Source organism: Pongo abelii, chromosome 7 (assembly GCF_028885655.2).
Source record: "Pongo abelii isolate AG06213 chromosome 7, NHGRI_mPonAbe1-v2.0_pri, whole genome shotgun sequence".
Classification (NCBI taxonomy): domain Eukaryota; kingdom Metazoa; phylum Chordata; class Mammalia; order Primates; family Hominidae; genus Pongo; species Pongo abelii.
In genome coordinates this window covers 19,005,631-19,025,961 of record NC_071992.2, presented here as the reverse complement: position 1 = coordinate 19,025,961, position 20,331 = coordinate 19,005,631, and the positions used below count along the sequence as shown (strand labels likewise).

The 20,331-nt window shown below is 36.9% G+C and overlaps 1 protein-coding gene across 10 annotated transcripts in view; it reads right to left on the bottom strand.

Annotated features, from left to right (window-relative positions):
- VPS37A (VPS37A subunit of ESCRT-I) overlaps positions 1-20,331 on the bottom strand; it is an 85,465-nt gene that overhangs the window by 60,485 nt on the left and 4,649 nt on the right. For 8 of the 10 annotated variants that reach the window (XM_009243558.4, XM_002818840.6, XM_063726522.1 and 5 more), the window contains exons 2-4: positions 5,948-6,022; positions 3,529-3,643; positions 2,945-3,045 (exon numbers count right to left, since the gene is read on the bottom strand). In XM_009243558.4, coding sequence (XP_009241833.1) covers positions 2,945-3,045; positions 3,529-3,643; positions 5,948-6,022 — 291 coding nt within the window. Of the gene's footprint in view, positions 1-2,944; positions 3,046-3,528; positions 3,644-5,947; positions 6,023-6,113; positions 6,159-20,331 lie in introns of all 10 variants that reach the window. The other 2 variants (XM_054561228.2, XM_009243560.4) reach the window with 2 other exon arrangements.

Here is a 20,331-nt window from a genome sequence, read left to right as displayed (position 1 = left end):
AGCTTCCCTAAGAGTCTCAAATTAAGAAACATCTCTAAAAGCAAAGTTCAAACCCAGCATGGGCTAGAAGATCCTTTGTTAACACCTCTGAAAGAGCCAAGGCAGAGCCTCAGGGAGCTGTCGAGTAAGAAAAACAGCCACTTAGGGCTTCAAAGAATCTTAAAGACATTGTCTCTAAGCAGCCTCACTGGAAGCCCAACAGCTTATTTGGCAGAGCTTAGTGGGTGTTGCTTTTGTTTAATGAAATGAATGAAAAATGGATTCATAAGAAATCACAAGCCTTTTTTTTATTTTTTGAGACGGAGTCTTGTTCTGTCATCCAGGCTGGAGTGCAGTGGCGTGATCTCGGCTCACCGCAAGCTCTGCCTCCCGGGTTCACGCCATTCTCCTGCCTCAGCCTCCCGAGTAGCTGGGACTACAGGCGCCCACCACCACGCCCAGCTAATTTTTTTGTATTTTTAGTAGAGACGAGGTTTCACCATGTTAGCCAGGATGGTCTCTATCTCCTGACCTCGTGATCCGCCCGCCTCAGCCTCCCAAAGTGCTGGGATTACAGGCGTGAGCCATCGCGCCCAGCCAATCATAAGCATGTTAAAGGAATTGTGCCATCTTGGGTCTACAAGGGACAGAGAGAGTACCAAATGAAAAAGAGGCTATCAGACCCTTAATTTCTATAGGCAGGAAGCAGGCTGAAAAAACTATGCACTTGGAAACAAGGGCTACATTTTACAGAAAGGAATAATGACACAGAAGGCAGAACCAAGAAACGAGAATCACTCTATGAAGAATCATTTCCATTAACTAAGTCTTAATAAAAAAAAAATTCGCCCAGTTGGATTTCAGTACTGGTATGAACCAGTGGCTCCTGTGTGCTTCCTACTTCCTCTCTTTTGGAATCTATAGTGGTTACCCGAGGCTTGTTCTACCATGTACAGTGGGTGTGTGAGGGGCAGCTACCTTGTCTCTTTAATTCCGTTGTCTTCAGATCAAGAGGAATTGTTCTTCGGGAACACAAGTGAGAAACCTCATCTGTACTTGAATCTGATTTAGATGAAAGAACACAAGCCTGATTCTGTAATAAGATGAACTCTGCAAGTTCTTGGGGGAAAGGGGAGTGTGCCTATTCACATATAGGAAAGAGGTGAATTCTTATGGCTAGGAGGAAGAATGTGACAGACTTTATTTTCCAAAATGACCACAACCAGATTTCCAGTCCCATATGCACTTCTCGAACTTTGCTACCCCATCGAGAAATGAAGTCTACTTTCCCTCCCCTTTCAATCTGGGCGGGTCTAGGTGACTAACTTTAGAAAATGCAGCAGAAATGATGCTGAATAACATTCAGGACTAAACCAAAAAAGATAATACAGCTTCCACTTGGTTGGAATGCTCTCTCTCTTGGGATCCTGACCCTCAGATCTCATCCCTGCCATGCGGTGAGAAAGCGCAGGTCACATGGAGATGCCACATATAGATGTATCAGCACTAAAGTCTAACCATGAAGCCAACATTAACTGCCAGACAACACCAGCTAATGCAAAAAGTGGAGCAAAAATGAGTTATTGCCACTGGTCCCTAACCAAATGGTAGATTCTTAAAAAAACATAAATGTCATTATTTCAACCACGAGTTTTTAGGGTAATCTGTTATTCATCTGATATAGTTTGGATGTTTTCCCCTTTAAATCTCATACTGAATTGTAATCCCCAATGTTGGAGGTGGGGCCTGCTGGGAGGTGACTGGATCATGGGGGTGTATTTCTCATGAATACTTTAATGCCATCCTCTTGGTGCTGTCCTTGCCATAGTGAGTTCTCATGAGATCTGACTGTTTAAAAGGGTGTGGTACCTCTCCCCTCCTCGCTCTTGCTCTCATCATGTAATGTGCCTGCACCCGCTTTACCTTCTACCAGGAGTAAAAGCTCCTCAGATGCCAAACAGATGACAATGCCATGCTTCCTGTATAGCCTGCAGAACCCCGAGCCAATTAAACCTCTTTTCTTTATATATTACCCAGTCTCAGGTATTCCTTTATAGCAATGCAAGAACAAGACTAAAACAGTATCCTTAGTACGAGAACATGACTTTATTCAGGAAGCTACTGGAAGGCAGTAAACCAAGAAACTAGGAAATGGCCTGAGAAACGGAAAAACGAAATCTAAGAAATGGAGAATCCAATACAAGAAAGTGGCAAAGGGAAAATCCCAGGACGACAACAAAGGAAATTCCTGGCTGAGAGTTACGCAAACGTCACAGAGAGTAACTCAGAATGGAGGGAAGAAGTGGAGCACTGAATGTGAAGGAAACAATGAAACCTAGATATTACCTTACTGGTTTGATGTGAAAAAAACGGTTTAAAGGATATTTTTCATAGTTGCTAAAAGCTCTGTGGAAATTTAGTAAGATCTTAAAATTTAAGATGATGTGGAAAATGAAGATGATCTAAAACAAAACCAAACAAAATACAAAATGTAGGTAATTATTAATTCCAGAAAAAAGACAAAAAATTCCACCATAAGGGAAATGTAAACATGGTAACATACTTGGCTCAGCAACAGACAATATTTAGAGTCACAGTAATAAATACACCAAATATGGAATAATATTAAAAATCCTGATATAATTTCACTGAGACAATAAGGAGAAAGGAAGTTTAGTGAAAAACAGCTGAAATCTTCATCTACTACAATAGGAGGCCAATAGATAATATCTAAAATGAAAGAATCAAGCGATAGAAGTATGCATACATTATTCAGAAAGATGTAGGTAAACATTAGAAGAAACAGGTAAAAGAGTAAAACAGTTGCCTCTGAAAGTGTGGATGTATTTGTGGGGATGTAGAAATCAGAGGACTGATTTTTAACATCATTTGAATTTTTAAACTATATTTTGGTTAATACATTAAAATACATGCAGACTTTTTTATTTACTAGAAATATACTTACTAAGGAAATGCTGTTGAAGTAGGAGCTAAAACCGGAGGATTCTTCCAAAACTCATCCAACAGACTCTGAATAATTTTTCCAAGATCTGAGTGCATTGTAAACTGAAAGTAACAACACATGATGCTTAAAATCACTTTCAGAAAAAGATTATAAAGTCTCATTAGGATAATGTCACTCTAAATATTAACTTACTTTTGCAGGTCAAGAATTAAATGAAAAAGGATATTAGCAATGAACAAGTTATAACATTTTCTTATAGAATCGATACCATAAATATCTGGTGATTAGTAAACAGGTTAGAAGTCCGTTGAATCAAAAATGGAGCCAAAATATTTCCTTACTTGACTATTTACAATAATTTGAGGGTTCAAAGGTAAATACTAGAGTATATGGAAGTTACAATCTTTCACAATCAACCATATCATATTGTAAGAACTTTAAGGCATAGTCTTAAATATTCAATTTTTAAAAAAAGTACTCATGACAAAATGAAACTTTAAATGCATTTCGGATTTCTAAAATATTTAGCAGAAAAGTAATACACCAATTATATTACCCTGAAATAAATTATCCCATATACATACATTGTTTACTAATGGAGAGGTAACATACACTCCTTGTTTATCCATTAAGTGATGTCGTATTGGTGGATAAACACTGATCACTGGTTTTTCCTGAGGAAACTGTGGAGGAAGCAATCTGGTAGAGGTAGAACAGATGAAAAACAAAAACAAAGATAACAAAGGTACATTATACAGTCAAAATCTTAAAACAAAGGTATTTAAAACTAAATTAAATTTTCACACTTTGATATGGGTTATTTAGTAATAAGTGCTCTATTATGGTGTTGTCTGAAAATATGTTTAAGACTAAAATTTGGTAACAAAACTAGTAATTCAACACAGTAAAATCTTAATGTGAAATATGGACATGAATTATAGAATATTCTTCACATCATGCCAATTAGTTGCTTTCAAACACAATATACCAAGCTATGCAAAATCTTAGGTAAAAATTAGATTGGCATTTTTATCAGGTGAACCATACTAGTCCAGTCTGGCTATTTATTGGACCACAGGTTCTAGCCATATAATTTTCTGTGGTTTTTCTACTTTGAGAATGCTGTCACGGCTGGGCATGGTGATGCATGCCTGTAGTCCCAGTTACTTGGGAGGCTGAGGCAGGAGAGCCACTTGAGCCCAGGAGTTCAAGTCCAGCCTGGGCAACACAGTGAGACCCCATCTTTGAAAAACTAAAGTAAGATAAAAATAAATAAAATGCTGTGCAACATTATTTCACTATTTACTGTATTTCTAAAGAGTAAGAGGATAAAATGTAAAGCAGGAGGTCTGAAACATTGTAGCTGTCATCAAGACTTGGTTCTACACGGCTCCCTTCTGAATGCCCCAAATGACACATCTCTCCCAAGCTAGAGGTCAATCACATGGTTTCACGTAAAGAACAGTAAATTTTCAACACATACACACACACACACACACACACACAAAAGCGGAAATTTTAACCTTTTTTGAACTACTACAAAACCAAGATTAGTGAGTGAAATCTTAAAAATGAGAGTTTACTGGATATGAAACCCTGTTTCCAAATCTCTAAAACTCAAGAATATTCTACTTAGAATTGCCTCTTTGTTCCCCTGATGGTTCAGACAACTATTTGTTGGTCATACTGTTGAAAAGAAAACTGGGTCCTTGTTGGCCTCTCCTGCTTAGCTCTACCTGGGCATTTGATGAGAGATAAAACTACTTCATTTACAAAGCTGAAGATTTTAAAACTAGTTTGATAAAAAAGGCACCAAATGGCCTTTGGAGCCCAGTTTGTATCTTGACTATGCTACTTACTAACCCTATTTCTGTAATTTGCCCTAATTTGCAAGGCTGCTGTGAGGATTCAAAAAGCTCACATACACCTGTAATTCCAGCACTTTGGGAGGCCGAGGCGGGTGTATCACGAGGTCAGGAGTTCAAGACCAGCCTGACCAACATGGTGAAACCTCGTCTCTACTAAAAATTCAAAAATTAGCCGGGCGTGGTGGGGCGTGCCTGTAATCCCAGCTACTCAAGAGGCTGAGGCAGGAGAATTGCTTGAACCAAGGAGGTGGAGGTTGCAGTGAACCAAGATTGTGCCACTGCACTCCAGTCTGGGCGACAGAGGGAGGCTCCGTCTCAAAAATAAGTAAATAAATAAAAAAGCTCATATATATCAAGTTAACATAGCAGTTATATATTCATGCTTTAATTCACTCATTAGTATTTAATAAGGCCTCCTATGTACAGGCAGTATGCTAGGCAAGGAGAACGTGAAGGTGAATAAGATAAGGTTCCTGTCTTCAAGTTAGGTGCCTTCTTATCTGGCTCAAACACTTGCTCTAGCAGCAGCCACTTAATGTAACCTCAGGTAATCACAACCTTTTCACACTACAGCCTCATAACTGCATTTAAGGCTAAATTGCTACTTCAGCAATCACTTTGTCCAACTTTTTGTAACTTAAGTAAAACCCTCATAATTATATTTTTAACTTTTTTGTTTTTCTTAAAAATGATCAGCAAATCAAATCTAACCTTGAACTTTCTGCTTGATGTAGTATGTCTGTTGCTGAAATTTGGAATATTTTAACTTGTTTCTGATTTAAAGGTGAATCTATCTCTAATGGCTTTATATATATAACCCCTTTGTTTTTTATTATCATTTTTCAGCATACCTCCAGCTAAGATTTTAGTGCTAATCAATAAAAACAATTACAGTACTAAGAATTAGTATTGCACATTTTTATTGCATTTCCTCTTTTCTAGTTTCTTTCTTATAACACTATAACAGTGATGGCTTTTGAATATTTTTATTTCACTGAATTGTGCACTATTTTATAAATTATAGTTACTTGAAATAAGTTCACCTTAAAAGTTTATTTCTAATAACTAAGAAACAAAACAATAAAAAAACTGTTAAGTCCTTTTACACGAAAAAGTAGGATACAATTCTACTCACATATTAATGTTAATTGTCAGGTTGTTTATGGTGAATGGCAATCTGTATTCCACATCTTTCTGTATTTCGGCTATACTGCAGGAGAAAATTTAAAAAAATTTACCCAAAGTCATGAAACCATTATTGTTAAAAACGAATGTTAAGTGCTAGAATCTACTAAAACTACCTTTATTTTTAATCACAGAATCTGGATAGCCAGCATAACTTGTATCTTGAGGGGAAGGAAAATGATCATAGTTAGAAAGGCTCATCAACTAAGCATACAGTAACATTCTGAACTATCCAGGGGAAGGGAGATGATTGAGGTAAAGAGGCAAGAAAAAACTCTTCATTAATGCTACACTGATTTACTATCACTCTATCCAATTTACCATTGGCAGAAGCAATTGTGTGTTCTCTGGTTAATACAGGTGAGCAAGCCATCTGGGTTTTAACTGCCACTATCCAGCAATATTGGCAGCTGGGGAAGTCTGGGTCTTAACAGCTTGAGCTTAAAAGTCTAGATGAGATGCATCCTACAATCTTATGACAGAGGATGCTGGCTGCTTTCCAAAAACAAATAGCCCCTTTTTTCTAAGTGGAGAAGCCTGATTTTATTCTGGCTAGCAATGTTCTAGTTAGTTCTTATAGCTAGTTGTTGCTATAGACTTAAATCCCATCCAGTAGAATGTACAGGAAAGTTGTAGGGAGAAATTGTGGGAAAATATCTTAAAGGGAACAAAATAATAGACAACTGATATGAGCGCACTTTGCCCTTCCTGCCTTCCTTCTACTGCCTCCTTGGATCTAGGAACTAGACTTCTCATAGCCATTTTGTCCCATGAGTGACTCTGAGAATTGAAGCCATGCACTAAGGAAAGCTAGGCAGAAAGAAAGAAGCAGCTTGGGTCCTTGATGACTATGAAATTGTCAAACTCTGAATTTCCTTTATGTGCGAGAAAAATAAACTTTTATCTTGTTTTAGCCACCATTCTTGGGTCTTTGGTATTGGCAGGTAATATAATTCTTGGCTTCTAAGTCCCTGATACTTTAACATTCTACATTCATAATTTTGTTTTATTGTTATTTGCAGGCATATTATTATTACAACTATAATACATTAAGCAAGTCTTTTGGGGGCTCACTTGAAATGCTAACCAATATTCATGATATTTCCAAGGGGGAAAATGCTAAGTAGTATTAATGAGGTGAGGGTGCAGAGGAAGCTTAATATTGAAATGGACATGAAACTTCCTCAAGCATGAATACCCTTCAAAGGCCTAGCTTATGAATAATGATTTGCTTTTTGTTCTTTTGGATGTTTCATCTAACAGCTTTATAAAACCTCTTATTTCCCTCTGTTTTTGGTCCTTTGATAAAAACCCAGCCTCTAGGATATGTAAATCTTAAGATAGCTTAAAAGATTCAAAAGTGTTGGGATGGAGTTACAGAAAAACTGTAGATGTACATAAGCTTTCCTCTCTGATATCCTATGAAATGGAGTTATCATTTAGAAGAAACGATTAAGAAAAGACTCAAGTGGATACTCAATATTAGGACTTGAACAGTTTTTCTGGAAGTTTTTCTTTGGGAATTCGGTTTGGACTGAAAAACCTCCTCCCTTGTATGAACACCACATAATCAACAGAATGGCCTAAGTTTTTTATTCCTGTACATTATTTTAGAACCTGAAGAGGTCACTGTTCAAGGAAATAAATACTGGTCACAAAAGCATCCACCAGTTCAAAGTCAACTAGAGCATCTTAGTGATTAAGAGCACTGCCTCTCAAGTCAGGCTTCCTGGGTTCAAATCCTGTCTTTACCATTTATTTACTGTCATGGTTAAGTTAAGCCTTTTCTCTCAAATGGGAAAGGGAGATGTTAAAAAATATCTACCTACCTAAAAGATTTGTTAGATTACGCAAAATAATCCATGTAAATCCCCCAACATAGTACCAGGCAAGTAAGTGTTCAATAAATGTTAGCTACTATTAAATAGGCATTTAGAACATGCAAGTTGGTCCCTCTCTAGATTTATAGTACCAAAGTTTTTTGTTTGTCTTTTTGAAACGGAGTCTCGCTCTGTTGCTCAGGCTGGAGTGTGGTGGCACGATCTTGGCTCACTATAATCTCTGCCTCCTGGGTTCAAGCATTTCTCTTACCTCAGCCTCATGAGTAGCTGGGACTACAGGTGTGTGCCACCACACCCAGATATATATATATTTTGTAGATAAGGGGTTTCACCATGCTGGCTAGGCTGGTCTCGAATTCCTCACCTCAAGTGATCCACCTGCCTTGGCCTTCCAATGAAGTTTTAACTCCTCAGTTTTTCAGACATTGTTCAGATATTTACAGAAAATTTTCATTGAAAACATATTAAAATAAATTTGATTTAAATAATTTTTATCTAAATAATTGGTTAGAAATGTCCAATTCATTTTCTCCAGTTATACTGATGGCAGTTTCTAAAATTTTTTTATGAGTTTTCTTCACAGACTAGGTATCACAAATAACAGAAGGTGATACTTATAATATTAACGAGAGCTGAACCATCAACAAATTCCAAAACAAGTTAATCATGGCAGTCTAGAAATGCATTTTGATTAGCTGCATTAGATAAAACAACAGATAAGTACTTGTTTTACTTAATTAAAACAGGAATAATTCCCTGAATATTCATCACAAATGTGATTTTGAATGTTGCTATTTTAATACTTTTAAAAAACTTATTCCAAAACATTCATTCTCATTAAAAAAAGTTATCACCAAAAAACCACTGTTAACATATTGCTGTATAATCTTCTAAACTTCTTTGTACATTCATAGCCCTATTTAAAATAAAAATATAATTACACTGTACATCAATTTTGTAAGTTACTCTTTTTCCACTCAATTGTGATTATCTTTCCAAATCAGTAAATGTTATTTTACAATATCTTTTTTTTTTTTTTTTTGAGACGGGGTTTCACTCAGTCATCAGGCTGGAGTGCAATGGCGAGATCTCGGCTCACTGCAACCTCTGCCTCCCGGGTTCAAGCGATTCTCCTGCCTCAGTCTCCCGAGTAGCTGGGACTACAGGTGCGCACCACCACACCCAGCTAATTTTTGTATTTTTAGTAGAGACAGGGTTTCACCATGTTGGCCAGGATGGTCTCGATCTCTTGACCCCGTGGATCTGCCCGCCTCAGCCTCCCAAAGTGCTAGGATTACAGGTGTGAGTCATTGTACCCAGCCTACAATATAATTTTTAATGGCTGCATAATGTTGTAGTATATGGTCATACTATTATTTAAGCTATTTTCTACTATTAGATATTTAGATTGTTTGCAGCTTTTACTCTTATAAACCATGCTTTGAGAAACATTCTTATAGCCATATCTTTATACTGGCAGTGGTACTATTTTCAACGTAAATACACACACACACACACACACACACACACACACATTTTAAAGTAATATTTTAATCACACCACAAGAGAAAATTTAAATGACCTGTAAATTAATAATTTCGTTTTCTAGTTTCTCTGGGAGAAGACAATTATTATGGTTTTACCTCAGTGGCTCTGAATTTGTTGGGGCTAAATAAAGGTGTAATAATAAATAACTTTGTTATTAAGAATATAGATTAACTGGCATCCTCATTTCTTTGATAGTCCCCCAAATGGAAACAAATAGACCTTAACATGCAATAGAGATTTCAAGTTCCAAAATGGTGTCATAGAAGCAAGATGGCTTCACTTACTGTCACAGAAAACAACAAATATGTAACACTAAGATTAACACCAACAACATCCCAGAATCAAATATGAGGATCAGTCACTTCTCAGGGCCACAGAGAAGGGAAAAAACTCTGAGTAGATGGTAAGACAATCGGACTTCCATATCTGTGATGCCTCTCCCCACAATCTTCCCAGCAACAAGCATACAAAAAATTCCCTCGACTCACGATTTCTACACTGGAAAAAGTAAGATCGAGGTGGACAATCGGCTTCCCCACCATTTTTGGTTCCCTGGCAGGAGACTCATCCCTGCCTCAACTCACCGGAAGCATCATGAGGACTGAAGGGAGAAATATCCCTGAGGACAGCCAGAGACAAAGGGGAGAGGCAAGACTACCATCCTCAACCCTGGAAACTGCTCTGTCTGCAGCCAAAGAAAACACCAAATCAGAGTGCCTATTCAGCAGCTCCATGTTGTAGGAGATATGTTCCACAAATACCATGGGCAGGAACCCTTTGCCAGCCTTCCCACACTGTTGGGATACCCCCTTTGGGAGCTCGCCCATTAGAGATGGGCAGTGCTCCAGGTACTTACTAGAGCCAAGGCAAACCTGGGTTTAAAGTGCCACTGAGAACCAAAAAGGAGGCAGCAACCTTACAGTAAAGAGTCTTTAAGCAGATATATTTAATAAAACCAAAACAAGCCAGAGAGAGAAGACCAGAATAAATAACTAATTCTTCGAAGTAAAGACATAGATGCACATCCGCAGGAAATGAGCAAACAGGGAGCCTGACTTCCCTAAGTGGACGAAGCAAAGAACAAATGACTGACCCTAATGAGATAATAATATGTGAGCTCTCTGAAAAAGAATTTAAATAGTTGTTTTAAGGAAACTCAGTGATCTCCAAGATAAAACAAAAAATTCAGAAATTTATCAGAGAAATTTAATAAAGAGATTTAAGTAATAATAAAAAATTAAACAGAAATGTTGGAACTGAGAAATAGATTTGCTGAACTGAAATACATTAGAGGCTCTCCATGGCAGAATGGATCAGGCAGAAGAAACAGTCAGTAAGCCTGAAGACAGGTTATTAGAAAATATGCAGTAAGAGAAAGAAGAAAAAAGACTGAAAAGAAATGAAGACCACCTACAAAACACAGAATATTGCCTCAGAAGACCACATCTAAGAATTACTGATGTTCAAAAGGAAGTTGAGCCAGAGCAATGGGTAGAAAGCTTATTCCAAGAAATAGTCACAGAAAAACTTCCAAAGCTTGAGAAAGACATAAATATCCAGTTACTGGAAGGTCAGATACACTGAACAAATCTGACACAAATAAGGCTGCCCCTAGGCATATAATCATCAAATTCTCAATGGTGAAGAACAAAGAAAGGATCCTAAAATCAGCAAGAGGAAAGAAACAAATAACATAAAAAGGAGCTCTAATTTGTCTGGCAACAGACTTCTCAATGAAAACCATATAGGCCAGAAGGGAGTGAAACAACATTTTCCAAATGCTGAAAGGAAAAAAACAAACAAACACTTGCCATCCAAAAATACTGTAACTAGCAAAGTTATCTTTCAAATATGAAGGAGAGTCAAAGTCTTCCCCACATAAATAAAAGCATGGAGAATTCACCCCAAGACCCATCTTATAAGAAATGTTAAAGGGAGTTCATCAGTCTGAAAGAAAAAAACATTAACGTGCAAAGAGAAAACATCTGGAGGCATGAAATCCACTGGTAAAATTAAGTACACAGAGAAACCCAGAATCCTCTAATACTGTAATTATGGTGTGCAATCCACTTATAACTCCAGTATGAGGTCCAAAATAAAAATATATCAAAAACAACAATAGCTACGACAACTTGTTAAGAGATAGGTAATATAAAAATCTGTAATTGAGACAATTAAAAGTCAAAATGTTGGGGAGAAGGAGTTAAGGCATAAATATTTTAGTTTCTATTCTTTTCTTTGTGATCTAAGTTATCGTCTCTTTGAAATAACGTATTACATGTACGTTTTTTGTAAACCTCATGAAAACCACAGTGCAAAAACCTATAGTAGATTAACTAAAAATAAAAAAGCAACAAATTAAAACATACTACCAAAGAAAGTCACTTAACTACAAAGGAAGACAGTAAGAAAGGAAGACAGGAGATTAAAAACAACCAGAAAACAAGCAACAAAATGGAAGAAGTCCTTACTTATCAATAATTAATGAAATGGACTAAATTCTCCAATTAAAAGGCATTAAGTGGCTGAATGGATAAAGCAACAAGACCCAAGAATATGTTGCCTACAAGCAACCCACTTCATATACAAAGACACACGTAGACTGAAAATGAAGGAGTAGAAAAAGATATTTCGTGCAACTGGAAACCAAAAGAAGCAGGAGCAGCTATACTTATATCAAATAAAACAGACTACAAATCAAAGACTATAAAAAGAATCAAAGGTCACTATATAAAATGATAAACGGGTCAATTCAGCAAGCAGATATAACAATGACAAATATCTATGCACCCAAAACCAGAGCTCCAAAGTACATACAGCAAACATTAATGAACCTAAAGAGAAAGACAGATTGCAGTACGTTAACAATAGGGGACTTTCACTCTACTATCAGTAATGCAAAGATCATCCAGACAGAAAATCAATAAAGAAACACCAAAGTTAAACTTCACGTTGGACCTAATAGGCCTAATTGACATTTACAGAACAGTGCACTCAATTACTGCAGAATGTTCTTTTCATCAGCACATGGAACATTCTCCAGAACAGAACATATCTTAGGCCACAAAACAAGTCTGAACAAACTCAAAGAAATCAGAAATTACATCAAGTATGTTTTCTGACCACAATGCAATAAAACTAGAAAACAATAACAAGAGGAACTTCAGAAACTACACAACCACATGGAAATTAAACCTGCTGCTGAACAGCCAATGGGGTGACAAAGAAATTAAAAAGGAAATTTAAAAAAGTCTTCAAACAGATGAAAATGGAAATAGAACACACTAAAATCTATGGGATAAAGCAAAAGTGATACAAAGAAGAAAGTTTATAGCAATAAATGACTGTATCAAAAAAGTAAAAAGACTTCAAATAAACAACCCAACTATGCACTTTGATGAACTAGAGAAGAACCAAACCTAAAAGGAGAAAAAAATATAAATATCAAAGCAGAAATCAATAAAGTTGAGACCAAAAATACAAAAGATCAAGAAAATGAAAAGTTGGTTATTTGAAAAGATAAAATCATCAAGCCTTTAGCTAGATGAACTAAGAGAGAAGACCCAAATAAATGAAGTCAGAATGAAAAAGGAGATGTGACAACTGAGACCACAGAACTATAAAGAATCATTAGGCACTACTATGAATTATATGCTAAAAAACTGGAAAGCCTAAAAGAAAGGAATAAATTGCTGGACACATACAACCTACTAAGATTAAACCATGACAAAATAGAAAACTTCAATAAGCCAATAATAATGAGATTAAAGCCATAAAAAAAAGTCTCACGTCAAAGAAAAGCTGAGGACCTGATAGCTTCGCTGGTGAATTCTACCAAACACTTAAAGAACTAATAACAATTCTACTCATGCTTCAAAAAAATTGAAGACGGACTACTTCCAAACTCATTCTACAAGATCAGCATTACCCATAGAAACAAGAAAAAAGAAAACTACAGGCCAATATTACAGATTAACATACATACAAAACTCCTGAACAAAATACTAGCAAACCAAATTCGACAAAACATTAAAAAGATCATTCACCATTATCACGTGGGATTACCCCAGGAATGCAAGGACAGTGCAATATATACACAAATCAATAAATGTGATATATCCATTAACAGAACCAAGAACAAAAAACATATGATTGTTTCAACAGATGCTGAAAAAGCACTCAATAAAATCCTTTGTGATTACAACCCTCATCAAACTGGGTATAGAAGGAACATACATCAAAATAATAAAGGCCATATATAACAAACCATAGTTGACATTATAGTGAATGTGGAAAAACTGAAGGCCTTTCCTCTAAGATCTAGAATAAGACAAGCATGCCCACTTTCAAACTTTTATCCACTACAACAGTGGAAGTCTTGGCCAGAGCAATTAGGCAAGAGATAGAAATAAACGGCATCTAAAATGGAAAACAGAAGTTAAATTAGCCTTGTTCGCAGATGACACAATGTTACGACTGGAAAAACCTAAAGACTCCACCAAAAAAAACAGACAAACAAAAAACCTGTTAGAACTGATAAACCAATTCAGTAAAGTTGCAGGATACAAAATTAATATACAAAAATCAGTGGCATTTACATATGCTAACAATAAACAATCTAAAGAAAAAAGTAATCCTAGTTACAATAGTTACAAAGAATATAAAACACCTAGCAAACAATTTTACCTAAGAAGTGAAAGATCTAAACAAGGAAAACTATAGAACACTGATGAAAGAAATTGAAGAGGACACGTACAAAAAAAATGGAAAGATATTCCATGCTTGTGGCTGGAGGAATAAATACTGTTAAAATGACAATACTACCCAAAGCAAATTACAGATTTGGTGCAATCCCTAGCAAAATACCAATGACATTCTTCACAGAAATAGAATCAATCATAATTTTTTTTAAAATTATACTTTAGGTTCTGGAGTACATGTGCAGACGTGCAGTTCTGTTACATAGGTATACATGTGCCATGGTGGTTTGCTGCACCCATCAACCCGTTGCCTACATTAGGTACTTCTCCTAATGCTATCCCTCCCCTAACGCCCCCTGACAGGCCCCGGTGTGTGATGTTCCCCTCCCTGTATCCATGTGTTTTCATTGTTCATAATCCTAATATTTATATGGACCCACAAGACCCTGAATAGCTGAAGCAACTCTGAGCAAAAAGAACAAGGTTGCAGGCATCACACTATCTATCCAGCTTCAAAATTTACTGCAAAGTTATAGTAACCAAATCACAAGCTACTGGCCTAAAAACAAACACATAGACCAATGGAACAAAACAAGGAACCCAAATACAATTTACAGCCAACTCATCTTAACAAAAGCACCAAGAACATACAATGGCGAAAGGATGATGTTTTCGATAAATGGTGCTGGGAAAACCGGGTAACTATATGCTAAAGAATGAAACTAGACCTTATCTCTTACCATACACAAAAATCAAATAAGAATGGATTAATGACTCAGATCTAAGACCTGAAACTATGAAACTACTAGAAGAAAACATTGAGGAAATGCTTCAGGACATTGTTCTAGGCAAATAATTTTGTGTAAGACCTCAAAAGCACAGGCATCTAAAGCAGAAACAGATAAATGGGATTACATCAAGCTAAAAACCTACACAGCGAGGCCAAGGCGGGTGGATCCCCTGAGGTCAGGAGTTTGAGAGCAGCCTGACCAACATGGAGAAACCCTGTCTCTACTAAAGATACAAAATTAGCCGGGCGTGGTGGTGCATGCCTGTAATCCCAGCTACTTGGAAGGCTGAGGCAGGAAAATTGCTTGAATCCGGGAGGCGGAGGTTGTGGTGAGCCGAGATAGTGCCATTGCACTCCAGCCTGGGCAACAAAAGCGAAACTCCATTTCAAATAAATAAATAAATAAATAAATAAATAAAACCTACACAGCAAAGAAACAAAGTAAAGAGACAACCCAAAAAACGGGAGAAAACATTTGTAAACTATCCATCTGACAAGGGATTAACCACCAGAATACATGAGGAGTTCAAACAACTCAAAAGCAATAAAACAAATAATATGATTTAAACATTGTCAAAAGATCTCAACAAACATTTCTCAAAAGCAGCATACAGGGTGTGGTGGTGTGCGCCTGTAAACCCAGTTACGTGCAAGACTGAAGTGGGACTGCTTGAGCCCAGGAGTTCCAGATTAGTCTGGGCAACACAGTGAGACCCTGTCTCAAAAAAAAAAAAAAAAAAAAAAAAAATCATTTTACCCCAGTTAAAATGACTTTTATCAAAAAGCCAGGCAATAACGAATGCTGGCAAGGATTTGGAGACAGGGGAACCCTGATACACTTCTGGTGGGAATGTAAATTAGTACAACTAATTTGGAGTCTGCTATGGAGAACAGTATAGAGGTTCCTCAAAAGACTAACAATATCTCTGCACCTTTAGAACCTTGAAAAAAAAAAATGAAACTGCCATATGATTCCGCAATTCTGCTACTGGGTATATTGCCAAAATAAGGAAAAAAAAATCAAAGAGACAGCTGCACTCCCACGTTTATTGCAGCACTATTCACAACAGCCAAAATATGTAATAAACTTAAGTACACATCAACAAATGAATGGATAAAGAAAATGTGGCATAATACACAACAGAATATTATCCCACCATAAAAAAGGATGAAATCCTGTCATTTGCAGCAACATGAGTGGAACTGGAAGTCATTACGTTAACTGACATAAACCAAACACAAAAGACAAACATTGCATACGTGAAAGCTAAAAAAGTAGATCCACAAAGAAAGAAAGTAGCGTGATGGTTCCAGACACCAGGAAGGGTAAACAGGAGGGGAAATGAAATTAATTAGTGAGTTTAAATATACAATTGATAAAAGAAATAAGACCTAGTGTTTGTACAGCTATCATGTATCAATTTTAAAAGATTTAAAAATGCAAGAGGCATTAGTTATGAAGCTTCCTTTTACAGAACAAACAATAATTTATCACTTAGTTTATACACACACACACACACACACACACACATATATTTAAGATGAAGTCTCACTCTTCTTGCCCAGGCTGGAGTGCAATGTCGCGATCTCAGCTCACTGCAACCTCTGCCTCCCAGGTTCACGCGATTCTCCTGCCTCAGCCTCCGGAGTAGCTGGGATTACAGGCACCTGCCACCACGCCCGGCTAATATTTACATTTTTGGTAGAGACAGAGTTTCACCATGTTGGCCAGGCTGGTCTGGAACTCCTGACCTCAGACGATCCACCCGCCTCAGCCTCCCAAAGTGCTGGGATTACAGGCGCTCAGTGAGCCACTGCACCCGGCCCACTTAGTTTATATTTTGTATTTATGTTCATATTTAGTTTGATTTCATAAGACTCAGTTTAACTGAACACCAACCATATATCCAGCATCCTGCAAGGAAATGGAAATACAGAGATGAATATGGGGTGGTTTGTGCTCTGAATGAGCATGCGGTGTGATGAGAAACTCAAGTTACTAAAAGGATCAATTAAAGATAATGATATCATGCATTTCCCTCAGTGTTGGGTAACTCAAGTAATGTTTATAGGTGAATCTTGCAAATAAAAGATTCAAGTGCTTAGAATGGAGAACAGACAGACAAACATCCTATCTAAATCTCCATGATTTAGATAAAAAAATCAAAACAGATTTTTTATTTTTAATTATTATGGCTACATAATAGTTATACATATTTATGGGGTACTTGTGATGTTTTGATAGAAGTACAAAACAGATTTTTACAAAGCAAATCCATAACAGTAAAACTACCATACACAGATAAATTTTGAGGAAACTGACAAACAGAAAGGATTACATGTAAGGAACGAGTGAACATTTAAAAAAAAAGAAGAAGAAAAAGAAAGTAAACAAGGAAAAAAAATCACAATCCAAAACATAAGACCAATATAAAGTTTGGAGCAGTTTGAAGGTCCTCTAAGCCCTTGAACCAGGTCAATGCAAACCAAGAGTTTGGGGGTAAGAATGCAGGTCAGGAGCATTTTTCAGAGTAATTAATCAACAGGGTGACATACGTGGAGCAGCAGGTAGGCTAGGGAACTAGCCTCTTTTCCTAGCTTGTTTCCAGCTTGTTGCTGGTAAACAGCAGTAATATTTGCATTCAGATTAACACAGAGATAGCCTCTAAACTAGCTGAGACTCCTCAGGAAGTTACTAATCCCATGACAGCTACTGACTCCCCAGGAAGCCTCTTTTTCCAGAAGGTCACTATCAACTTGCCCTACTTAAGGACTCGTCATTCTTATTCTTCATCACCAGAAGCAGACTATGGTAAACAGAGTAAGTATTCACCAACAAGTCAACAGGGAACCTCAAATACAGAAACGAGAACGTCATAAAGGTTTGAATAAAACAAAATCATGCAAACTGTGCACCAAATTCAACAAATTGAAACATAAAAACAAAAGAGCAAAGACAAGATGACTATAAATTTATGTAATATCATCAGAACAACAAAAGAAAATAGCACTTGCACACACACACATATATACACAGCTGATATAAGAATGAAAAAGTAAGAAACTGGAAATTTAAAACAAACAGCTCCAAAAATGGTTCAGTGTTGTCTGGAAAATCCTTCATACTATAGCTGTCTCTTGGAGAATGCTGATCCACTTTAGCACATTAAAGATTTTGAGAAATTCCAAAGTAAATTGTGTTTGTTTTCGAAATCTGTGTAACATGGAGCACTTATTTCACTTTTTTTAAATAGAACACATGATAATGACTGAGTTGTACAAAGAGCTATGAAAACACAGAAGAAAGCACCTAATCTAGCGGCAGTGGGGTCTTCTGGAAAAAATAATATCTGGGTTACATTTAAAAGAGTTAATACTCAGAAAAGTGAATCAGGGAAATAAAGTGTACATTTTAAATGGAGAAGCGCTATCAGAAAAGCTTCAGATACAAAATAACACAAGTTCTCCAAAAGTCTCCATAGCCTTTGCCATATATGAAACGTTACATTCTGTTTGTTGATATCTTTCCACCAGTCACATCACCATCTTCTGTGACAACCAGGAATCAAGTTAAGGTGGCTGGCCTTTTTTGACAAGAGTTAGGAAACTACTGAAAGGAGTGACATGGTCAAGTTTGAATTTTAGAAAGATTACTCTGGCAGCAATGTGGAAGAAAAGGTAGAGGGAAAAAGGCTGGAGGCAGAGAGAACTGTTAGAACCTCGTGGTAGTAGACATGGAAGACTGAATGGAAATGAAAGAGGGCACAGGTTTTCGGCTTAGGTGAGCAAACAGCAGAAATGGTTTGGAAGGAGTTCAGGTTGGGGGAGGGGCAGACGTGGCTGATTTAACTAGCAATGGAGAAATGACTGCCTTATCATAACTTTTTTTTAAAGCAGTAACAGACTAATATTTCTAATGAGAAAATTAACTGAAGATAGTACTTGAGCTGTATGATATTTCTTAAATGATACCATGCTTTATTGCATTATATGCTCTGCAATTATACGTCTTAATCACTGGTTACAAATAGACAATATAATTTAATGTGTCAAAGTTTTCACTTAATTACAGGATTGATACACATAATTTTAAAGTTTACTATATAGAGCTCAAAGTGCATTTATAGAGTCAAAATGTTGATATTTTGTAGATTTCTGTAGCTTCAATGGGCTAAGGCATAACAGATGCTTGTGGAATTTTTTATTACAACAAGTTAATGTTATTTCCTTCCATAAAGAAGTTTTCCTATCAAATAACTACACCAGCGAGGTAACACACATGAATGAAGGCAGCTGCTTGTAGTCTAACAGGGAGTGAATTGCAAACTAGTGAAATGGGTAGTGGGCAGCCCAGCAAAGGAGACATGTACTCTTCAGCTTGAAGCAAATGTGGCTATGTGGAAACCAATCTTTCCAGATTTTCCATTTTAAAAGAAGAGTTAGAGACGACAGAGGACATAGGGGAAATCTTCTGCCTTTTAATTTTGCTGTGAACATAAAACTACACTAAAAATAAAGTCTATTAAATAAAGAAAAATTGGGCTGGGTGTGGCAGCTCATGCCTGTCATCCTAGCACTTTGGGAGGCCAAGCCAGGCAGAGCGCTTGGGCCCAGGAGTTTGAGAGACAAGCCTGGGCAACATGGCAAAACCCCATCTCTACCAAAACAACAACAAAAACAATTAAACGTATGAGCCGGGCGTGATGGCATGTGCCTGTAGTTCCAGCTACTTGGGAAGCTGAGGTGGGAGGATTGCTGTGGTAAGCTGTGATCGTGCCACTGCACTCTACCGTGGGTGACAGAGTGAGACCCCGTTTCAAAAAATAAATAAATAAAAAGGAAACTTGAAAATTTTAATACAAAAATTGCAAATTTTGACTGTTCATAATAAATCCTTTTCATAAAAATATATAATATTCAACGTGTTGAAACACAGACATACACATCCCCTCATTACAATATCTCTTGTGTTACCAAGTTTGTGTGTGAGTCCTTATGAGCTGAGAATGAATTCTATAAAAATAAGAGCATGGAATTTAAGCTTACTCAGAATCCCATGAGATGGGGGGACAAAGTCTTACAGCTGTGATCAAGAGGTTAAGCTTAGCAGCTGTCGGGGAGAACTATACAAGAGCTGACTCTACAAGAAGTTTTAAGGCTAAACATTTAGGCAATCAGAACAATGGAATCCGGAGACTGGCAGCAAAAGAAAATATTAAAACAAATTTTAAAGACTATGGAGAATGGCACTACTATTTTAAAGATACGGACAAGAACAAAATACAATAACAATTGCTGTTTACATCTCCTGTGTGCAAGATAATATTTTAGGTTTTTTACCTGCATCATGCCTAATTTTATGAAGAAACTAACTCTCTGGACTTGCTTTCTAAATGGAAAGTCAGAAGTAGTTCCGCCAGAGACAGATGAGTTGTAGGTAGGCTTATGAGACATC